At 43.9% G+C, this 23,621-nt stretch overlaps 1 protein-coding gene and 1 non-coding gene across 5 annotated transcripts in view; both read right to left on the bottom strand.

The window, feature by feature from the left end:
- The window catches only part of KLF7 (KLF transcription factor 7), an 88,161-nt gene extending 73,024 nt beyond the window's left edge, over window positions 1-15,137 (bottom strand). For 3 of the 4 annotated variants that reach the window (XM_066346676.1, XM_066346674.1, XM_066346675.1), the window contains exon 1: window positions 14,573-15,137. In XM_066346676.1, the coding sequence (XP_066202773.1) occupies window positions 14,573-14,674 (102 nt within the window). In that variant the 5' untranslated portion in view covers window positions 14,675-15,137. The remainder of the gene's footprint in view (window positions 1-14,572) is intronic. The other variant, XM_066346672.1, reaches the window with a different exon arrangement.
- Window positions 15,138-21,831: 6,694 nt separating this feature from the next.
- Window positions 21,832-21,938, bottom strand: LOC136379192 (U6 spliceosomal RNA). The gene has a single exon (XR_010746689.1). It is a non-coding gene; the product is annotated as a U6 spliceosomal RNA (small nuclear RNA).
- Window positions 21,939-23,621: the final 1,683 nt, after the last annotated feature.

A 23,621-nucleotide genomic window follows, 5' to 3' on the forward strand; every position in this document is an offset into this window, starting at 1 on the left:
TGGCGCTGAAAAGGGAATAATATTGCCTCTCAAGGTGATTCTGATGTTATTTAACGCAGTGCTCATGAAGAGTGTGTGTGTGGGGGGGGACTCTTTAAGAAGCATTGTCTTGAGCCCTGCTGCACTGTGCACTGTGCCAACTAGCAAATGCATTTAAAATATTGAAAAGAAACCCCCAATTCCTTAAGGTTCAATACTGGCTTGGACTTAAATGTTGATCTCTAAAACTCAGGCAGATTATCTACAAATGAGGAGGGGCTTCCATGAAATATCAAATAGTCCTTAAATGATAGTATTTGTGAAATCCTAGTCTCTCTGAATAGGGAACATGAAAAAGAGATCATGGATATAAAAGTAGAAGAAAAAAGTAGGCAGGCGTATCTTGGGTAGGAAGGCAAATGCTTTGCATTCTGCTTCTCTTTCACAGGAAAATGTGCAAGGACATTTTAAATCTACATCATGTCCACCTTTCTTTCCTTTACCTTCCTTCCTTCCTTCCTTTCCTCCCTTCTCTCTAGAGGTATTTTTTGAGAAATATTTTAATGGTAGCTATTTCATATAGTAAGATAAACAGTCATTAGTTTAAAAAAATAATACATATGTTAACAATATAATGATCCTGGACTTTGACTTAGCACTCAGAAGTATATAAAAGGAGGGGAAAAGTAATTGCAGATTGGACAAAACAAGGAGGAACACCCAGCATCAAGTAACTCAAAGGAATGGCTTTTTTTTTAACAGGAGAAGAATAACCCCGAAAATCACCATCTATCTGGTCAACCTAAATGATATCCTTAGTAATATAAAGCAGCCAATAAAAAAGAATAAAATGTTTTAAATGCCCCTAATGTAGACTAGCATCCTGAAAGCATTAGAAAATGAAGGCCAGTGTCTCACTGGCAGTATCTGAGTGCTGAGGATAGGAAAAAAGCAAATTACTTGAGTCTCAGGAAAGTACTTTATTATAATGCCCTGGAGTTCTTCACACAAAAAGCATCACTTCCTCAGTGAAACAAGTCATATAAAATCCACTTCCATAAAAAATAAGTAGTGAAAGAAGTTAATGGGATTCTATACAACATGCCTCCATGTCAGACTAAGAAGCCTCAGAACTGGTTACATGTTTTTCTTCCACAAAAAGGAACTTTTCTCACCGCTGACCAGTTGGGTCTCAGGGAATGACAGAAGAACCCATGACAACAGCAGTAACTTGTTAATGAGGGATGTCTGACCAAAAACCTTTTTGTTTGGTATTGTCCCATTGGCTCTCACTTAGACCAAGAAACTTAAGAGTCAGTTTCCAAATTGGAAAATGTTGCAAATGGCAACCAAGAAGGAATGAGCATGCTCTGGAGCATGCTCAGCCCAGGATGGGAGAGGGGTAAACCAGATGGTCTTTTCCTCTCAGATTTCAATGATCTACAACAGAACCTGGATGACTATGAGAAATTGAGATGCAATTTGGAAGCTGCTTTCTAAAACAGAGTCCCAAACAAAGACATTCAACAAGGCAGAAAAATCTAAAAAGAATTGAAAATGGATTCTGGTTGAGAGGAGAATGCAAGCCAGCTTGAGTCTGTGATGGAGAAATAAAGGTTATCCCCAAATCACAGCATCATGGAGAAAAGGGGGCTTCCGAGGGCTGCCAGTCTGAGGGTCACAAACCCAAATGCATGCTCACCAGGCCAGAGATCAGAAATGAAACAAGGTGAAAATTGTGGGGACCAGGTTAACTGAAGAGTGCAGAGATCTGTCTAAAAGCAGCCAAATTAAGAAGAAAATGGAAACATGTATGCTGGCCAAATAAAACACCTCCTCAAGCCAGTATAGCCTCACTGCTTCCTGTTCCTATCTCTGATCATCTAACTGTTCCTAACTCTACCCGGCAATATACACCTGTGGACTCTGAGGACCAGAAAAGTCACATCATTTGATGATAAGTACAAAAGAGTAGGCATATGTAGCAGAGCCAAAGGGCTGGGTTTATGTTACACACTAGATGATGTTAAATAGAAAAAATTGAACATTAGGTAAAAACGCTCTGCATGTCTTTGCTTCAAATGTACTAAATCATCTACTTAAACACAAAGCTACTGAGAACTGGGGAAAGATGTATGTAGGAAGAGGTTGTGCTAAACAAACAAACAAAAAATCCAAGTAGTCAGAGCAAATGCTCAATTTTTCAAACAATGGTTAAAGCAGTAAATTTGTCATCTGGCCCTGAGTAAGATGTGGCAATGGAGCTCCTGACTTCCACTCCATAGACAGGGAAAGGGAGGAGCTTAGTGCCCTCACAGGTTGTTTTCTAATTTTTTTTTTATAAGTTATGAGTTCAGGGTTCCGTCTAGGTATTCCTCAATGAGCACGGTAAAAAAAAAAAAAATTAAATCTTTGTATTCTTGGTTTTGGTTAATGTGTATTTAAAAAATTGGATAAGCTTAAAACTCTTTAAGTGAAATTCCAGGGAGAAAAAAAATCTCATTGTGATCTATTAAGTGGTGTGAAATCTTCCCAGAAAATCCACGAACTGGGGTGAAGGATGAGAACGCCCTCCCTTGGGACAGCTGGAAGCAGACGAGACCAAGTGGAAACATGGTTTCAGGGAACCCCCTCCTGCCAACCCGTGGGACTTGCCTCCCATGGTTTCTATGTATCTAAGAAAACACAAACATACACTTCTCCAAAGGAGGGAATGCAGTCTGCACACAGGGCTGGCGTCTCTGAAATAAATCTTTTCATAGCTGCTGAGCTAAACCTTCAATATGAGGAAATAACCTTTGAGTTTTACACACATGATTCTGGCCCCTCCCCCATAAAACTCCCGACACGAACCACATCAAAGTATTGCTTTTCAGAGGCCAATTCAAAAATGCCCTACTTTATCACAGAAAGAATATTCCTTGTGTATGTGAGTGCTTCCATTATGTCTTATTTGAAGGGGGGAAATGAAATAAAAATCCTATCTGGGATATTTATAGATCTCATAAAACCTCATTCACTTTCATAAGCTGCTGTAAGCTCAGTCATCAGGTAAGGCAGAAATGGCAGGTGTAGTAACCAGCACTGTGTTATGTTATATGTGCCTAATTCCGGCTCTCAAAAAAAAAATAATAATAACTGCATGCTGGAAAAACTTAAGAGAAGTAAGACATAAGTAAATCTGGAGAGGAAAAAAGGGGAACAGGTTGGATATTGGCAGGAGCAGACCAAGCAAATTCCAAAGATGTCAACTAAGGCCAATTTCTGGGGGCACTGGGTATCGCTAGCCCTTTCCCAGCTCTAAGTACAAGCGAGAGCTTCTCCTGTGGATGGATACGCACCCATCCAATGCTCAGCACACTCCCTTGTCCAGCCTCCCATCAATCATCTTCTCTTATACTCCAGGATCACTGGGATCTTAGAGACACTACAGAGTTAGAAAAAGAGTACTGAGTGGAAGAAGAATAGTTAAAAATGGGGGAGAAAAGAGCCTTTTGTTGAGTGGATATTATGATTATGTGCCAGACACAGAACCAGAGAGCCAGCATGCCTGCCCTTATGTAGGCAGTATTAACTCCATTCCGCGGGTGACAGAATGAGACTCGAAGCTGTTATATAGCTTTCTCAAGGTTCCAGCTCTGCCTGATTTCTAAACCTCCAAGTAATTTGACTTCTAAAAACACTGTGACCTTAAGGAAATTTAGCAGAGTCCAGTCTTTTTATAAATGAGAAACCAAGGCTTAGTAAAAAGACCAGAGAGCTATCCAAATACCTACAAGTCCGCCGACTGCCAGGCCATGGCCTTGGGTTTCTGTCTTGGTGTCTCCTACCTAACTAGGAGAGTATAAATGTGAAAATTCAGAGTATTGAGCTGACTGCCTGGGTCTGGATCCTGGCTCAACCACTTCTAAACTGTATAACTTTAGGCAAGCCATTCAATACCTCTGACCTCAATGTCTCCATCTGTAAAACGGGAATAAAGAAATAAGTGACACACAGTGTAGTTGTGAGGATTAAATGAAATGCTGATTACAAGGTGCTCAAAGATATCATCTCTAGGAAGTATTTGATATATATTAAATATGATTATGGTGCCTATTATGATGATAGGAAGGTTACCAAGTGGAGAGAGGGCAGAGGCAAGTGTGTTCTACCACTGGTTTTGTAAGCCATTTGCTTTGTAGCCACATTAAGACAACTTGCTAAATCTTCTTTTACCCCAATTTCCTCATCTCTGAAAGGGAGATTCTGTAATATCTGCCTGCTTCTTAGTGACAGAAGGAATGTGCCAATGACGAGACTGCCAATTCCCTAAGCCCTTGAGAACAAAATCTCACTACAGATGTTTGTTAGACTTTCACAAGCAAACAAGAGAAATCATCTCTTCGTCCACATTAGAGAAAGCGAGACCTCGACAGAGACAAGCAATGCACAGGTGAGGGCTGAGCAACCTCGGGACGCAGGAGTGAAGGCAGCGACGTGCACTGCCATTCCTTGAGCAGCACCTTGGGGCTCACGGGAGACTCACTCTGGACTGGCCTCCTCACAGAGGCCCCCTTCACCGTCATGGGCAGGAACTGTGGTCTATTAACAGGGTCTACAGTGACCAAATGAACCAACAACAAAAGCTCAAAAGGTAGAAGTATGAGGAATTTATTTCCACGTCTCTGTATGCTGAGCAAATTTGCTGCCTGTCCAAAAATACGAGCTACCACTATGACTATTCCATTGAATCTGCTACCTGGGCTCGGGAGGGAGGGGGAGGGGGAGGGGGAGAGTGGGGGAGGAGCAGGAACAGGCGGGCACTGGCTTCCGGAGCAATTGCTGCACGGCTAATTGCCGTTTTCACAGCTGGACTGAGCTTTCCAAAAGGCATCCTTCAGCCCTAAGCTCTGAGTTCCTCTCATGATGTTCTTTCTAGCCAACCATACCCCCATCAAAGACAGTTTATAGATAAAAGGATGTAGCTACAGTACATACATTTTGGCAAACATCGCAGTTTGAAACAGAGGCATTTCTAAGGCTTCTTTGTGAAGATCACCACATGCCCATGGTCATTACCACAGGAGCTAAGCCTTCTACAGATGGAGAGGCAGCCTCCTTGCCTGAATGTCCTCAGCAGCAATTCTTCCACGGTTTATTTTTTTCTCCTCTCACTAGAAACATGGGTCCTTTGAAATTCCTTATAAAAAGAGTCTACTTCCAAACACTGAGGTCAGTAAGAAATATGGAGAGCTACTACCTAATGCCTATCTGGCATCATCCAACACGTGTTCATGCATGCTTCCATCCCTGGAAAACCACAGCACAGGCTGAGGTAAGTGGAAAATCATGGTCGAGAGCTTTCCGAGAATGAATTATGTGAAGCACAGCATGGCTGGAGTTTAATGTCCAACACCGCAAAGGTACCAGAAACAGAATGTGACCAGGTTAAGCAAACCTGTAGTGGGTTATAGGAAATGCAAGCCAAATGGGACTGCGTTAGACACTTTAGGGTGAGGAAGAGTAAAACAAGGATGAAATAAAGCTTGGGCAGTCAGTGTTGACCCATGAGCTAGATCAGTGGTAATCAACCTGGTCCCTACCGCCCACTAGTGGGCGTTCCAGCTTTTATGGTGGGCGGTAACGGAGCAACCAAAGTATAGATAAAAAGATAGATTTAACTATAGTAAGTTGTTTTATAAAGATTTATTCTGCCAAACTTAGCGAAAATCCGACATAAAGTACTTGGTAAGTAATCATTATTATATGCTTTAACTTGCTGTAACTCTGCTTTATAAATTTTATAAAGTTACTTCCCTACTTTATAAATCACCATTACTGTGGAACCGGTGGCAGTTAGAAAATTTTACTACTAAGAGAGATACAAAAGTGGGCGGTAGGTATAAAAAGGTGACTACCCCTGAGCTAGATGAACTACATCCACCAACACTGTTCTGCTTTATTGGAAACTTCTGTTACACTTAGATTCAAGTTACACAAGAAATGAACCATTTCCATATATGGAGTAAGCATCTACAACTCTGATAGAGCTGATATTAACCCTGTAAGCCTTAGCTGCACATTGGAATCACCTAGAAGCTTTAAAAAACATTGATATCTATCTGTTCTACCCAAATATTTTAGATACTGATTTAACTGATTTGGGGGTGTCCATGGTTGAAAACCATTGCTACTGACACAGGCAAATCTTCATCAAGTCATATGATATCCTTAAATTATCTACTCAGTGCCTAGCACAAGGCTCCCTGGGAATCTGAAGAGTCCTATACCAAAAGTTTCTTATTAAAATTGCAACCAAGGCATCAAGTCTGCTCTAAATCATTCAACACAACTGGCAAAAATAAGACAACAGGGACAAAAAGAAAAGAAATAGGAAAGCTGTACTTCAAGACAAAACTGAAAAGCATTGTGAAGAAGTAAAAAGTTCTACACAAGAATGTAGTAATAGTAGCAATTACTGTTGGCCAAGGAAGGGGGCGGGGCGGCTAGTTTCCTGGAAGATGTGTCAACCACGTTAAAGCATGAGTAGATTCTGAACGTACAAAATCAGATGGGAAGAGGGAGGAAGAAGGAAAAGGCTGACGTAAATGAAATAAATAAAGAGAAACAGGAAAAGCACAGTCATCCATTTGCGTGGCACTCATTACACATGGAAGGGAGACACTTGTAACTATTCTCTAAACCTAGTCTTGGAACATCTTGACTCTTAGAAGTTTGGCCTTATCCTGTGTGTAACAGGGCACCACTGACAACTTGAAACCATGGTGACGGGAATACAAGTCAGTCCAGGGAGGTGACAGAGGCTGCCTTCCAGCAATGGCAGAGGAGGCAGGAAGCTGAAGACCACAAAGTATGGGAGGAGCCAAGTCAATAGGATTCCTCAACCGATTAGATTCAGTGGAAAGAGAAGAGTCCAAGATGACTGAAGCTTCAAGCCCAGATCTCAGGAAGAAAGCTCATGTCAATAAAAGAAATCAGCAAGCCAGGAAAGGGAGGCAAGAGGTTGATGAGTTTAAGCTTTGGAACATATTCAGCTGAGGTGATCATGGAACAACCTAAAAAGCCTGGAGTATCATCAGGCCCATGTTTCCAGTTCAGATACGTGGACCTGAATCTCAAGAAAATGCCTGGAGTTGGGGGTGAAGCTTACAGTTTTGAGGAAATAAAGTAGCCTCCATCTGGGGTGGAAATTTCGGTTTCGAAGCCCTTCGAGGTGAAACAGATTTGGGAGATGATTTCCAACAAAGCACTTTCACCAGCACACCTACCAGAGACCGGGTAGAGGAGGGCAGACACTCACTGGGCAAAGGGGAGGAGAGCAAGCCTCCATTTCCCTTCCTCACCAGGGGCACTGTGCAAACGAGGCCTGCTCCTCCTCCAGCCCCCTAAGGACTTCTGTAAAACTTTACGGATGACTTTCTTCCCAACTGCTTATCACAATATGCAGTATTCCCTGTTTAACTGTAATGTAAAACATTACAACCTCACTGCCTACCCAATCCTCTCAAGAAGTTTAAAAACACTTTCAAAAAGATATTCCTGAATTGGCACGATTGCTGCTCCAGCTTCATGCAGTCCCTTTGTCGGAACAGTGTCCGAGACAAAGTCACTTCATGTTTGTTATTTTCTACAGAAAAGCCCAATCTGTGATCCACCCAACTCCCCACTGTGCTACCCAATGCCCCTCCTTTACTCCCACTCCATTTGTTATATTAAGTGACAGTATTTTTTTTATAAGACTCAAGGTGTAATTGGGCTTTTGTTGTTCTGTTTTGTTTTAAAGACAGTGTACACTTTCCAGGTTACCACACATTATTAAAAGTGAAAAAAGGACTAAGTTACTAAGTTACTATAGAAGCTTCTTCCAAGATGTTCACTTAGGGCCCAGACAATTCCAAAATTCCATGCACTAGTGATGTCCAGAGTCAAAGGGGGATTTTCTTGCCTCCCATTAAAGGGGAGAAAGGAGAGAGAGAGGAAGAAAGAATGAGAAGTGACTCCAAGTATATTCAGAACCAGGTGACGAAAAGCAGGTGAACTGATTTGGGCATCCACAAGGGTCCTGGGCCCACTGGTGGTAACAAAAGCTGCGTGGCCTTGGAGGGCTCAGTGCCTACTCTGGCTTTCACAATCACTTGGTACAACCCTAGTGTCTTAGAGCTGAGGAAAGCAAGACCCTTTTAGAATATGAAATTCTAAGAGTCTATGTTCCTAGCTTTGGTGCAAGACCTGGGGCTGACTTTCAGTATGACCCTCAGGAAATGTCAATAAACCCATATTTAGAAATAGATATTGCATATGGCTCCACATTAATTATTTTAATTACCTCTAATCATTTCCGAATGACACAGACATGGATGCTATTTCCTGGCCATTACGGACAGACATGTGTATTCACACCATATACTCATTTGTCCTAAAAGGGCCACCAGCCCCAATGTGCCATTAGCTAAAAGCACAACAGAACTTAATAAAATTCAAGTATTTTTTTATAAACAAGGTTATAACAAAGTGGGTAAATACAAAATAGGCACAGTTCAGTGTTCAAAAATTCAGAGGACTTAAAATTTCTTTTTCTTTCTTTCTTTTTTTTTTTTTTTGGCGACTATATTCTAATTTTTCTATTGCTTAATTCTGAACATGCTTACTCTCCCCTACTGAAGTCAAGCTCATCACAGGCAAAATCTGGACCCAATTCAACTCTGCATCACCCAAACAGTATTTTTGCACATAACTAGAAGCAAGGAATACAGTGTTTACTGTGAAATATTTTCCATATTTTAATATAAACAAAAAACAATCCCACAAGGTGTGACTGGGTGTCTCTACCATCTCACTCAGGGACAGTTTCACTATGAAAGCAGAGGTCACTCACACCTCAAGCAGGCTGACCCTGAGCCCGTACCCCAAGGCCGCTGTGGCTCAGCTGGGACATGCACACATCACACATGTGGCGGACGGGGCAGCGGCAAGCTGCTCCCACAGAGTGCAATGGACACAGGACACTTAGCAGGACCAAGTGCTCGGGGTCACACCAAAATACCAAGTGAGAAGAAAAGAGGACTCAAGGGAATAAAAATAATTCGCCAAATGACCAGCAGAAAATAAAGGCAAAGTAGGGAGAGGAACAAGATCATGTCCAATCTTATGTCTTATAAATGGCAATATTTTATTTGGGGGATTCTTAAACTTATTTGCATAACGATGTTTTAGCATGTGGCCATTCTAAGATAATATACAATGTACTGGGCAGAGGAGTGTTTTGTCAATGTTACCTGTAACACTGATTAGATACCATCACTTATTCAAAGACTTGAATAGCATTAGTGGTCATAGAGCTTTCTAATCACTGCACTAGGTAAGATTTGGCAATTGGGGTTAAAATGTGTCCACCTGTTTATGAAAAGCAAGCACTTGACTGATTTTGGGAAAGCCAGAGGATTAATTTGTAGAGACTAAATCTCCACCCCTCACCCGTCTGGCACCACTCAGGTTAAGTTGGGGAGCTGTCCTAAACTTTCAGCAAATCCCAATTCCAGCACACACGCTGACTGATAGGATTGAGTGAACCAGCATCTCAGAGGCAGTTTCTGCATTAGCCAGTGCTGGGGTCCAACAAAGGTGATTAAAACCCCCTCCCCGCCACTCCAAACAGCAGAGATAAGGGGGCATCCACTAACCCGGTGGTCAGCTCTCCTACCAACGTGAGCCAGTGGGGACTGGCCAGAGTAAAGCGCGGTCTCCTTTGTCGAGCAGGCACACAGGCCTTTTCAGTACAAGAAGACCAAGATGCCTCGTTGTACTCAAAATTCAGCTGCAGGGATTCTCTAAAGGGAGAAGAATCTGAAGATTTTCATGAGAAGGGCTACTAAAAGCTCCATTAGGACCCTCTCTAAACTCTTCCTGTCGAAGTGGAGAGGAAATGAGCCCCACTGGCATTTATATTTAGAATGGGCTGGGAGGGAGCAGGAGCCCACATGTGAAGGCTGAAGGTCTCTGACATGCCCGTACATAAATCATCTCAGGGTGAGGCTGTCACAGAGCATCTTCTGCTCTGCCATTTAACTGGATTGGACCCCAACATCACATTCTCCTCAGGGTAAGAAGTGGGGGTGGGAGTTTCAAGAACAAAGAAGTCATCACTTCCTTTATATCCCCCCCACCACTAAAGACAAATGTAGTAAAAGTATCTGCATTGTAACATTCACCCACTTTAAAATACCAAACTGCAAACAGGTAGACTGAATGATAATCTCTGAGAACCCCTACACTTACACAAAGACGTATCTATTAAAAAGAATATGGAAATGAATCTATTAAAGAAAGGCTAAGTGTGTGATTGATTGCATTCACATGTGCTTTCATTTGTAAAGCTACATTTTATTTAGTGATTGCATCCTTATACAGAAAACTGGATAACAGGGGCAGTTCCATTTTCTTTTTCCTCTACCAAGACAATGTTTCAAATTTAAAAAAAAAAAAAAAACCCAACTTATGGTAACTGAAGAGCACACAAATCACATTAGGAAAAAAAAAGCAACAGCTATTTTATCCCTTCAGTGTGGTTAGCAAGGCTCCTTTGTGTCTACAAATTTCCCTGGGTAGTGCTGTTGCCAAGAAGATTCTAATTCATGACAAGGGTTTCTGCAAATTGGGGACAGAGGCAAACCTGCGGATGCAGGGACCCTCCAGTTTGCTTTGTCTTTCTGGCCGAGACAGCACCTGGTTGCTCGGGCCTATGGAAGGCAGTGTGCACAGGCAAGATCACCACACAGAGAGAGAAGCAGTGTAGCTCGCATCCCTTGTACCATGAGGCTGTTCTTGGAAGGCAACCATTTCAGTAGGTTGTCCCCTAGAGATGCCTCATTCCGAAGGCCCTTGTAAAAGTGTTTCAGGGTGCCTGAAACCAAGATGAAATTGCAGTGTTATGGGGACGTTTTAGTTCTTACAGTAGCCAAGTATGCCATTAGTTTAAAACAATGGGGAAATGGGGGAGGAGGGAGGAATGTTCTATGATTTATTTATTTGTTTCCAGTAGCAGTGGAAAATTTTCTCTGAGCAAAAGAGAGGCCTGAAACTGACCCCATCTGCCAATTATGAATCAGCATTAACAACAAGCATAATTCCATAAGAGTTTTCAAGTAAACATGCCATGCTCCTCAGTGGCATGAAGCACAGCTAAGTGCAAATAAGACTTAGAACATCATTACCTGACCTGCACTTATGGAATAGCAGCCTGCCTATAACACAATATATCCCAATTCTAAAAGTCTTTGTAGCCTCCCCCCCCACAAAAAAAAACAACCAAGAATATTGTATCAAATTATTTTTATTTTTAAAGTCAACAGCGGGTCCACAAAATCATGACTTCTGTTGGCAACGAAACCGGTGAATGGCTCTCCCTTTATCCATCACGAAGTGGTACTCAGCTACTACTCCAGCTTCGGCCATACCTCTGCCTTTTTCCTACTTTTGCTCAGACAGCTCCTGGAAAATTTTTCTGCAAGTTTCCGAAGAGGTTAAGGCTGGTAGCCCTAAGACTTGTGCGTCAGCTGAATTCCATAAAATAATAGACCACATAAGCTCAGTGTAATTTACAGTTCTATGACAGGCAGAGATGATGTTACTTGGGCCAAGTGCTTAAGAATGCAGTCAGAGCCCAGGAATGGAGAACAGTTAATGTAGGATGTCCATCTGGATTTTTAAATTACACCAGCAATAATTTTCAGAGTTGGAGTGGTATGGGATAAGGCATCATTGCCTGAAAACTCAACGTCAAAATATGACTCTGTGACAGGAGAGCCATCATAGGCTCACTGACTATTAAGCAGGACCATACGTTTAAAATCCCCAAATAGTTCATTGTCAATTTTCAAATGCACAGAGGTTCTCGGGTTGATCATCCAAGCCACTCTTTCTCGACAAACAAAATCAAATCAGATTGGAAACTCTGTTTCGCTCATCTCCTCAGGGCCAGGTACACTGTTCACTTTCAGAAGAACATCTAATAACTGCTCCTTATTTGACCTCTAAAATCTGATTACTCCAGAGCATGAGGAAACTTCCTCCTGCCTGAGGTTCTTTGTAGCAACCTTCTTGAGCCTCTTTGAGCAAAGGAGTCTCAAAATTTCACCATCTGATGGCTGATTTGGAACCAACAGTTGCATAGAGCCATCCCCCCTCCTTACACTCAGAAGGGGGAATGGGGGTAGGGAGAGGAAGAGATAGATGTCGGAGGTTTTGTCATCACTATGAACTTCAAGAGTCAGAGTCACCTTTATATAGAGCAGTTGTGACTGTAGAGTCCAGAGCAGAAAGCTCCTCGGAGTGATATGTTATTTGGGAGCGCTTCCCCCAAGTTATCAGTATGCACTATGCGTACGCCTCTGACATTGCTTGGCACAGTGTTTTAAGATGAGGGTAGCTGGCAGTTGGAGAGCGTTAAGGCAAGACATAAGGAGGGAGGTGCAGGGGGGTGGAAATTCCTTTGCCTGCTGATAGAGACTATGAAAGAGGTTCCTTGAAGGGGGTGGATGGAGGGAGGAGGGAAGTGGGAGGAGAGAGGGTAAGGAAAAGCTGAGAAAGCTTCTGAGGAAACAATAGATCTAATACACCCCCTAATTATCAAACCAATGATGTTCTTCTTCACAGATCTAGACTTTCTCCTGGATTGTCTAACCTGGTCTAGAAAAGCCAGTTCCCTCTGGAGAGGCCTTCCCCCAAAGCAGGCTTTACTACTGTGATAACTTGAACCAAAACAAAGTTGTGTGATTCATCAGGAGGGAACGTTGTAACAAATAAAGCCAACTTTCTTCCCTCCAACACTGCTTAACAGTTAGTCACAAACAAGAGCTGCCTTAGGCAGACTGACTAAATCAACAGATTCCCTTCCTAACCTGTCTAGACAGTTGTTAATACCCAACCATTTGACACCAGTGGGCTGACAGTGTGAAATGAAGGCTATTTCAGAAAATGAAATTCTGGCATTTCAGTTTAATTAGCATGTGAATTAAAAGGAGGAAGAAGATGTAGATAGTGATAAGGATAGTAGAAATGATGCACTGAAGAAATGCCTTATGCTAAAAACATGAGAACTGTGTGTGCACATAGAGAGTGACAAAGTCAAAGATATCTGCCAGCAACGTTGGGCAGGAATGCATGTACGGACACATAGACACCAGAGGCCAACACCTGGAAGAAAACTGGCAGCCTCTAATCAGGGGACAGCAGCAACTAGTAACAATGGAACAGTCAGAAGATCAGCTTTGCCACTCGGCTGGTTGTACCAAAAGCCAAACCTCACTCGCTAAAGCAGCAACTGTTACATCCCAGCCTCAAGCTGGCTGATCCCGCCTTGGATCCTGGCAGAGGAAAATCAGCCGTTCATTAGCCTTAACAAGCGGCTGTCACAGAGCAGAGAAGTTACAAGAGCAACCACACACCAAGCTTCTCGTAGCCCTCCCCAAGGGCAAGTGGGTTCCTCCACCAAGGGCTGTGCAAGTTCACATTTCCGATCTGTAAACCCAGACTGTTTTCTTGGACTTTCCTCCGGGCGCTGTAGAATTTTAAAGAATACCCAGTGTCCCCCACCTCCCACCCACCATATTTCCTGCGGAATGTCCCCTCAGCAGCTCCTAATCCCTGCTGAGAAAAACCTCTATTTAAGCAGATCTCTAGTACTTTTCCCTGACCAGCACTTTATTCCACTTCACAAAGCCCAGTGAACTTGTCACCAGCCCCAGTCTGCCCTCACCGGGATGCCTAGCCAACTTAGCACTGGTGCCCTTCAGCATCCTGAGTTTCTTAACTAGTCCTCCAAGACCAGTCAGAGGCACGGAAGCACACACGGTCCTTTGTCGAAGGTTGTGCTGTCTAACTGAAGAGGGACACCCCCCCCCCCAAAAAAAAAGAGAGAAACAAGGACACACGGAGCGAGTGTTTTCTTTCCGGAGGCTGACTGGGGAAAGCTACAATGCACGGTCAGCGTTAGAACAGATACATCTTCCCGTCCTCTTTCTAGATATCCTTGAGTATCTTTTGTCACTGGGCTCCTCTCGCTGCTGCCCACCCTATAATCTTAAAATCAAGTTTCTATTCTTTATTGACACTAACATCCTCTCCCCCCCACCCCCAATCTGACGGTTGTCAGCACCAGTTCAGAAATGAACCTGATTTAAGATATCAAGTAGGTAGAGCTCGTGGCTGTAGGGGCGCGGTATGCTGTCAGCCACGGCTCGGCTCGTAAAACCCCAAACCACCTTCGCACTCGGCTGCTCGGAACCCCAGTAGTTAGACAGGTCTCTGCTAGGGGACAGTGAGCCCGACAACGTGAGCGCAAGGATGTGTGTTGGTGACTGAACCGCAGGCAGCTCGAGCGGCTGCTCAGCTCGACACACGAAGGGGTTAGGGGGTGGGTGGAGAGGTAAGCGCAGATGACTGTTTCCGAAAACATTTTAAACAACAAACAGCCGTGGGGGGGGGGGGGGAGGATAAAACAAACCAAAAATTCAAACCCGAAGCCCACACCAACGCAGCCCCCTGCGTCTCCGCCGCCACCACACGATTTACACAAGTAATTTAAATCATTCACCTGCTGCCAGGTCTCCTCCAGGGATGGCAAAGCTGAGAAGTAGCCGGTGTCGTGGACAAGTTGTAGCTCCTGGAATATACTATAACTAGCCAACACGTCCATGCTGCTGCTGCCGGGCAAAACGGGAGGAGAAACCCTCCCCCGAACACAGTTGGGTCTGTTTGTTTGTCAGTCTGTCTGGCTCACCCCCCAAGAAGGCAGACATCCAGTGGCCCTTTTGTTTTGTTTTGTTTCAGTCAACTAAAAAGGAAAAAAAAAAAAAATCAATGCAGGAGAGAGGAAGAGAGGAGGTGAGAGAGAAAAGAGTGAGTGGGGTGGATGGAGAGAGGCATCCAGCGTGTACAGTGTAGACGGCTGCCAGGAAAAGGGGACTTCTCCACGGGAGTAACAATTCCCTTCCAGGGCTCTAATCACTCCAGCGCGTGGATCAGGAAGGGGGATGCAAACTCACTGACACGAAGCTGCCATCTATTTCTGCAGCGCTGTTCGCTCCTAATGCAATCTTTGCTCTTTATTTTGGGAGGTTGCATTTTTTTTCTCGCGATCGCTTCTCTCCCCACCCCCACCCCCTTTTCCCTTCCCTCCCCACCCCCACCCCATCCTTGCTAGTTTGTAGTCTCTCCCCCCACCCTCCTCCTTTTCTCCTCCCCCTGCTCTTCCCCCTCGCCAAACTCCCTCCCTCCGCCCGGCTCTCCGCGCAGCCGTGGGATCTCGGAGGAGGGCGTCCATTAGGCCGCGTGTGACCATGTAAGGTAAACAGGGGGCTCATGAAGTCACTGAGGACCAATGAGTATCGCGGAGCGGGCCCGAGGCGGGGCTTGGCCCGGGCGACGAGCGCGGATTGGCGCGCGGAGGATCTCCCTGCTGCCTTACAAGGCGGTGCGAGGCGAGCTATTTTTAGAGGGCTATATAAGGGAGCTAAGGCGTCCGCTCCGCGGCCCGGGAGTGCAAGGGACGGGGAGGGTGGCGGTGACACTCGTGGTGACACTCGCACCAGCACCCGGGGCGCCTGGGCCGCCGGACTCGGGCCGAGCACCGGCCTCCGACCCTCGGCCTGGTTCCTGGCAGAGCCCCAGGCGCCGGGAGCCTGCGCCCCCTCGGAGGGGAGGGCTCGCGTGTCACCGTTGTGGCGTGAACGCGGCGGTTCGGGAGGTGCAAGTCCAGAATGCGGGGTTAGGCTGCCTCCTGCAGGAGGCGCGGGGCGGCAGACCCTAGGAGAAGCCTCGCGGGGAGGGAATGACGCTTCCCAGTCCGCCTCGCTCCTGGGCACGGGGGCCTCCGGGGCAGCCAGGCAGAGGCCGTGCAAGGGAGGGCCTCACTTAATGAAAGTAAACCGAAAAAAAAGAAAAAGGCACCAAAAGCCCCTTTACAAGTTCCACAGGCTGCCAGGGTGCAGAGCACGAACGCCAGAGGAGGAAGTGCTACACAATGGCACCGAACAAAGGGGAGCGGCGCGGAGAGCCCGGCCGGCCCGCCCCCGACAGCTGCGCGCGGCCCGCCCCGCCCCCGAGCGCCCGGGTGCGCGCGGCCGCTGCCACCCGCCCGCCCGCCCTTTCCTTCTGACCCCCAGCGGTTTACCAGCCCCAAGTCCCCGTTAGAGTTGTTGGGGGGGGGGGGCATTTCGTTTGAGTGTTAAAAAGAATTGGGGGGAGGGGCTGGGAGCCTGGGTAGATGTGGGGCACAGGCGGGAGCGGGCAGCTCTGCTGGGGGTTTACACGTTAGGCTCCCCAGGTGGCTTCGGGAGAGGTGTCTGCCCGGAGGTGGAGTCGTGTTTTATTCTGGAGCTGGCACATAAAGATGCATAGAGAACCTGTTATCTATTAGGTGAAAATAGTGCACCACGCTCGTTGTTAGGGTTGACCAGTTGTTTTCCGGACCTTAAATGGTTAGTGTAGTTAAAGCTTTCTTCAAACGCACTATGAGCTGAACTTCCACTTTTGGAATGATTGCAGAATTCGGCGCTTATTCAGAGATAAGAAACTTAATTGTACCCATATGGAAGAAACATATTCACCTTAATGACCCTTCTCAGCTTTCCCTCTCTGTGGGACTCCATATCACCATATCTGAATGATTCTGCGTTCTAGAACGAGCACAATTTGGAATTCAGCATTTGCTAGAGGAAATTAAACAGGAATTACTGAAATTGAGGCGAGTCTACTATTGATCAGACCTACAACATCCATTGTATAATTGGTGTATTTACTGTAGTATATATGCGTGGAATGTGTGAGGATCTTGGTACATTTGTTATGTATACACATCCATGGTGCTAGGTGATAAACGGTATAAAAAGGTTATATCTCATACGAATTCGTGTATGAGATATAACCTTTTTATACCGTTTATCACCTAGCACCCTCCGCCGCACTTTCCTCTCTGTCTCTCTCTTCCCCTCCCGCAGCCAAGGCTCCATTGGAGCAAAGATGGCCGGGGCACTGGGGATGGCTCTGTGGCCTCTGCCCCAGGCGCTAGAGTGGCTCTGGTCGCAAATGGCGACGCCCAGGATGGGCAGAGCATCGCCCCCTGGTGGGCAGAGCGTCGCCCCTGGTGGGCGTGCCGGGTGGATCCCGGTCGGGCGCATGAGGGAGTCTGTCTGACTGTCTCTCCCCGTTTCCAGCTTCAGAAAAATGAAAAAAAAAAGAAAAAGATGATATCGTGATAGCACACACATGGGTTAGGTTAGCACCAGTATGAGAGGGCAGCTCTGCCTCTTTGGAAGACAGGATGGGCCTTTTCCATTAGTAGAAAAACGCTTAGAGCCATCACATCCTGATTAGTGCGTTAACTTGATCCTTATGGTCATTGGTGTTTACACTTACTAGCTGTGTGACTTGGAGCAACTTACTGGTTCAGACCCTCTGCCTACCCATTTCAGAAATAGGCATAGTGGTATCTACCTTGACTAATTGTTATGAAGAGTCAAAATAATGTTTGTAACTCACCTAGTATATAGTCTCTGGTGCTGTTAGGTGAATACCAAATGTTAGCCATTGTTATCTCCTGGCGTTAGCTAAGTAAAAGATATAATATCTGAACGAGTTAGGCCCGTGGAGATACACATCAGAGTCTTAAGGAAGGAGGTGGGGGTAGAAGCCTTCCAGTTTGTAATAAGGTCTCCCTTCCCGGTCGGTACCCCATTCCGTTCTTGTGTGGGGGGATGGGGAGGAGGCTGTTGAGAAGCATTGGGGCAGAGGGCAAATTCATGGGGAAGTAATTGGGGAAGGAGAGGAACTCAGAGATAGGAAATGCCAGAGGCAAAAGAGCAAAGCCTATAATTTGGTGTTTGAGGCTCAAGTGAACATACTGTTTGTTTTCGTGTTACACTGTTTCCATTTCAAAACAAAACATGGCATACCATCAGAGGCGGATTAAATGCGGGAGCGTGCCCTAGGCCCCGGCTTCTAAAGGGCCCCGCAAAACCCCAACTTCACACTTTTTTCTAATGTAAAGGGCCCAATATTTTCTTCTGCGCTGGGGGCCTCAACCAACCTTTTTTTTTAATGATCTTTTTTTTTAAAGAGTATTTATTTTTTTATTTTTTTACAGAGACAGAGCGAGAGTCAGAGAGAGGGATAGATAGGGACAGACAGACAGGAACACGGATGAGAAGCATCAATCATCAGTTTTTCATTGTGGCACTTTAGTTGTTCATTGATTGCTTTCTCATATGTGCCTTGACATCGGAGCTACAGCAGACTGAGTAACCCCTTGCTCGAGCCAGCAACCGGGGGTCCAAGCTGGTGAGCTTTGCTCAAACCAGATGAGCCCTCGCTCAAGCTGGTGACCTTGGGGTCTTGAACCTGGGTCCTCTGCATCCCAGTCCGACGCTCTATCCACTGCGCCACCGCCTGGTCAGGCTCAACCAACCTTAATCTGCCTCTGCCTACCATGTTAGCTTGTAAATTTGAAAATTTTACAAATACAGTAATAGTTAATATTTATTAAGCACTTTCAATGTGCTGAGCTGTGTGGGCACTTGGACATTTTCTATGCAGTGTATCATTTTGTCCCCATGACAACCCCAAAGTAGGTATTTTTATTACCTCCAACTTTATGAATTAAGATATCCAGATTTAGAAATACTATGTTGGTCACTCAAGGTCACAAGTTGAGTAGGGGTTCAAATCCAGAAACATCTGATTTTCAGGATTGTTTTCTGCATAGGGCTCTCAACAGAGTTTCTTGCTTTTAAGTCAAGATTTGTTTATAAAATCACTTGGGTGTGGAGAAGGGTGGCCTTCATTGAGGTTTTCCCCATGTAAATATCAACTACCAAAATTTTACAGTGTAAATCCTCAAAACCTCATTATGACTTTTTTCAAACTTACAGAATGTTTTAGAATTCATTCTGAGATTTACACAAGTCGCTCCTAAAGGTACATTTTGAGTATTAGTCATATTTAGCTACTTTTTATAGCATAGAGACCCTAGATGCACATTGCAAAACACATGCAAAGATTCTGAATGTACAAAAATAATCAACAAATTAAGATCACAAGGGAACTTTGGTAGTCAGACAAACCAAAAACAAACAGCACTGCTATAATGACTGCATAGTTGAATGCCTTCTCTGTATATGGTATTTTACACATGTTCACATCTGACCTTCACCACAATCTTAGGAGGGAACTATGCTCCATTTTCACAAATGAGCATACCAGAGCTCAGAGAGGGCACATCATTTGCTCATTACCGTATATGTCAGTTAAGTGGCAGAAGCAGATTCAATATAAGTCTGACTCGAAGTTGACTCAAAATTCTGTGTCCTAGTTGCCTTTGGAGACACTAATATTACTTTTATTTATTTTTTAATTAATTAATTAATTTTTAAAAAATATTTTTCTGAAGCTGGAAATGGGGAGGCAGTCAGACAGACTGCCCGCCCACCAGGGGGTGATGCCCTGCCCATTCGGGGTGTCGCTCTGTTGCGACCAGAGCCACTCTAGGCAGAGGCCATGGAGCCATCCCCAGCACCCGGACCATCTTTGTTCCAATGGAGCCTTGGCTGCGGGAGGAGAAGAGAGAGACAGAGAGGAAGGAAAGGGGGAGGGGTGGAGAAGCAGATGGGCGCCTCTCCTGTGTGCCCTGGCCGGGAATCGAACCTGGGACTTCTGCACGCCAGGCCGACGCTCTACCACTGAGCCAACCAGCCAGGGCTAATACTACTTTTAATGTCACCCTTTGGAAATGATCCTATAGGTCAGTAGTCGGCAAACCGCAGCTCGCGAGCCACAGGCAGCTCAATCAGATTGAGGATGTTTTCAGCAAAGGCCAGTTTAGGAGTACCCTAATTAAGTTAATAACAATGTACTTACCTATATAGTTTAAGTTTAAAAAATTTGGCTCTCAAAAGAAATTTCAATTGTTGTCCTGTTGATATTTGGCCCTATTGACTAATGAGTTTTCTGACCACTGCAGGAACACCTAAGAGTTAAATAAGTTACCCCCCCCCCAAGAATTAAGAAATGATGAGGCTATTTTATGAACAAAAGAGTAAAAATTTAATATGTAGATAGGCACAATTGAGACATCAGGCACTTACTACTAGAAAAGTTCTGCTTCATTAGTGTGGGTTGTCCTTATTAGCACTGTGTGATTAGCACTGGGAAAGCCTCCTTAAGGTAAAGTTGCTTAAAACAGGAACCAAATTTCAGACCAATTAGTGAAAAGGAAAAAAAAAGGGTTTGCTGGGGACTTTTGTTGAAAATAAAACTCAATTTTATTAAAATACATTTATTCTATCCTATATTGAACAAAATTTGCATTGCAAGTACAACTATGTCCTAATATAGAATGAATAAGTAGTAAATCAAGGAGATTATTATTGGCTTAATTTCTTTTACAAAATATGAAGCACCTGATAACATGCTTTATTTTATATTTGACATTTACACCATAATCAAAAAGAGGGTCATTTTGTAGACATCTTTGAGGGTTTTACCAGTTTTCCCAATGATCTCAATTACGTAATTCCTTGATATGGAAAGTATTTTCTTCTCTTCTAACGCATCAGCATAGTCATCACCCCTTCATTTGTTTGTTTGAGTCTGTAGGTCTTCATTTGTCAGTTGCTTTACCAATTTCATTTTTCTTGACATCCTGAAATCTTACACATTTTGCATGATTGGCAATTTTACTTTGCAGTGGAATCAAACATATTTGCGTTGGGGTGAGGATGAGGATCCTGGGGTTTAAAAGAGATGTTGGAATAGGGAACTAATTTATAAGTGGTCATATCATTGATAAATACTTTCTTTTTTATAAATTTTTATTAATTTTAATGGGGTGACATCAATAAATCAGGGTACATATGTTCAAACAATTAAGTTGCATACCCATCACCCAAAGTCAGATTGTCCTCCGTCACCTTCTATCTGGTTTTCTTTGTGCCCCTCCCCCTCCCCTTTCCCCTCTACCTCCTTCTCCTCCCCCCACCCCTGGTAACCACCACACTCTGTCTATGTCTCTTAGTCTTGTTTTTATGTCCCACTTATGTATGGAATCATGCAGTTCTTAGTTTTTTCTGATTTACTTATATCACTCCATATAATGTTATCAAGATCCAACCATTTTGTTGTAAATGATCCGATGTCATCATTTCTTATGGCTGAGTAGTATTCCATAGTGTATATGTGCCACATCTTCTTTATCCAGTCTTCTATTGAAGGGCTTTTTGGTTGTTTCCATGTCTTGGCCACTGTGAACAATGCTGCAATGAACATGGGGCTGCATGTGTCTTTACATATCAATGTTTCTGAGTTTTGGGGGTATATACCCAGTAGAGAGATTACTGGGTCATAAGGTAGTTCTATTTTTAGTTTTTTGAGGAACCACCATACTTTCTTCCTTAATGGTTGTACTACTTTACATTCCCACCAACAGTGAATGAGGTTTCCTTTTTCTCCACAGCCTCTCCAACACTTGCTATTACCTGTCTTGTTGATAATAGCTAATTTAACAGGTTTGATGTGGTATCTCATTGTAGTTTTGATTTGCATTTCTCTAGTAACTAATGAAGATGAGCATCTTTTCATATATCTGTTGGCCATTTGTATTTCTTCCTGGGAGAAGTGTCTGTTCATGTCCTCTTCCCATTTTTTTATTGGATTGTTTGTTTGTTTGTTGTTGAGTTTTATGAGTTCTTTGTATATTTTGATATTAGGCCCTTATCTGAGCTGTTGTTTGAAAATATTTCCCATTTAGTTGGCTATTTATTTTGTTGTCAGTTTCTCTTGCTGAGCAAAAAAAAAAAAAAAAAAAATTTGGACCGCTTCACGAATTTGCGTGTCATCTTTGCGCAGGGGCCATGCTAATCTTCTCTTTATCGTTCCAATTTTAGTGTATGTGCTGCTGAAACGAGCATGATAAATACTTTCATGAACTAATGACTTTTGTTTCCCTTCACACTCTTACTATAGTGGAGGGAAGTATGAACGTGGAAAACCTGCTTTGATTGCATCGTGGAAAACAAGAATGTCAGAGAGGGGAAGGGTGGTAAACAAGTCTGTGAGAGACATGATTTGAACCTGGAAGAAAATGTTTGTGGTCATACATACAATGACATACATACGTATATGTAGCCAGAGAGTTGTTTCCTGACTGAAGAGAAAGATGGCAGCTTCATCAGGGCTGTCATGTCCTGCATAAAATATTCCTCTAGAATACACATCTCCTTTTGTTTTCCTTCTGTGCTCAGCTCATAATTTGGCTTCCCACTTGTTCTGCCTGCAGGGAAAGAATGTGCTGGTTACAACCACAGGAGCATGGTGGTCATTGTTATGGTTCTGGTTGTTATTGTCAATACAAAGATGTTTTAGTTGTAACTGTGTTCCTTGGGCATTTAGTTAGCATGGGTCTGACTCACTGGGTGTGTCAAATCTGAGACTCTGACATGTTGAGGTTTCTAGACATATATGGGGTGGGGGGAGAAAACTGTCTTGGTTTTGGTGTTTTAACCAAAAACTCTTGGCAGGTAACCTGCTAATCTCCAGAAAACATCTCAATCTTGCTATTGACTTTTCAGAATTTTATGTTATAGTTTAATAAACATTTATTTTTTAATAAAATGTTAAAGCCAACCCTGAGTGTTAAATTTGGCATTGCAATGGGAAACAAAAAAGTAGTTAATGGGGGGGCTGGGTGCATTGCGAGTGATGAGCATGTTGCTTGGACTCATGTGGTCTATTGCTTAACAAAAATTGACTTCCCACAATGATAAGGATAAAGAATTTAAAAATTCAGCATAATACTATCTGGAATGGCCTGCTAAGACCTTAGAATATTGGCCATTCAATGCCATTATGACTTGTGGTGCATAATTCCTGTGGAGATTAATATCTGAAGTCACTTTGGTCACTTTTCCAGCTTGAGCTACCAGCACTTAGAAATATCAGTCTCCTCTGATTTGGAACAAAATCATTATTTAAATTGAATTAGTCGTTCAACCTATACTGTACAAAATATTTGGTCATTTAACATAGATTATGCAAGTGCATAGGTTGAAATTAAATGGTAAACACAGACACATTATCAATGTCAGATAGTAGTACTATATCTCTGAAGTGTGGAAGGGCATTTGAAGCCTCTCATCCAGCTTCACAGTCCCACACTTTCCTCTGCAGCATACCTTCCAGGAGACACCCAGTCACTCCAGTGATGGGCAAATCCCAGGAGTGTGTGTGTCAGGCGTCACTGAATTGGCTTTGACTCCTGGTGACCATAGGAACGAGGGATGTCCATGACGTTTTGTCCTCAACAGCCCTGCTCAATTCCTGTAGACTCATGCCTGTGGCTTCTGTTATAGACTCAGTCCATCTCCTGTTTGTCTCCAATTGTCCTGATGCGTGTGTTTTTCACAGCTAGATAGTCTTCTCCGAAGAACTCTTCCTTCCCTCGATGTGCTCATATTAAGATGGATTCAGTTTTGTCAGTTTTGCCTTCAGTGATGTTCCAGGCTTCATTTGCTCTAGGACCCAAGAAACCACTATGACTGAGCCTGACTGGCTAATTTTCCCCATCTAAGAATAGCATCACAAGCTATTCAGAG

Source organism: Saccopteryx leptura, chromosome 7, assembly GCF_036850995.1.
Source record: "Saccopteryx leptura isolate mSacLep1 chromosome 7, mSacLep1_pri_phased_curated, whole genome shotgun sequence".
In the NCBI taxonomy this organism is placed as follows: domain Eukaryota; kingdom Metazoa; phylum Chordata; class Mammalia; order Chiroptera; family Emballonuridae; genus Saccopteryx; species Saccopteryx leptura.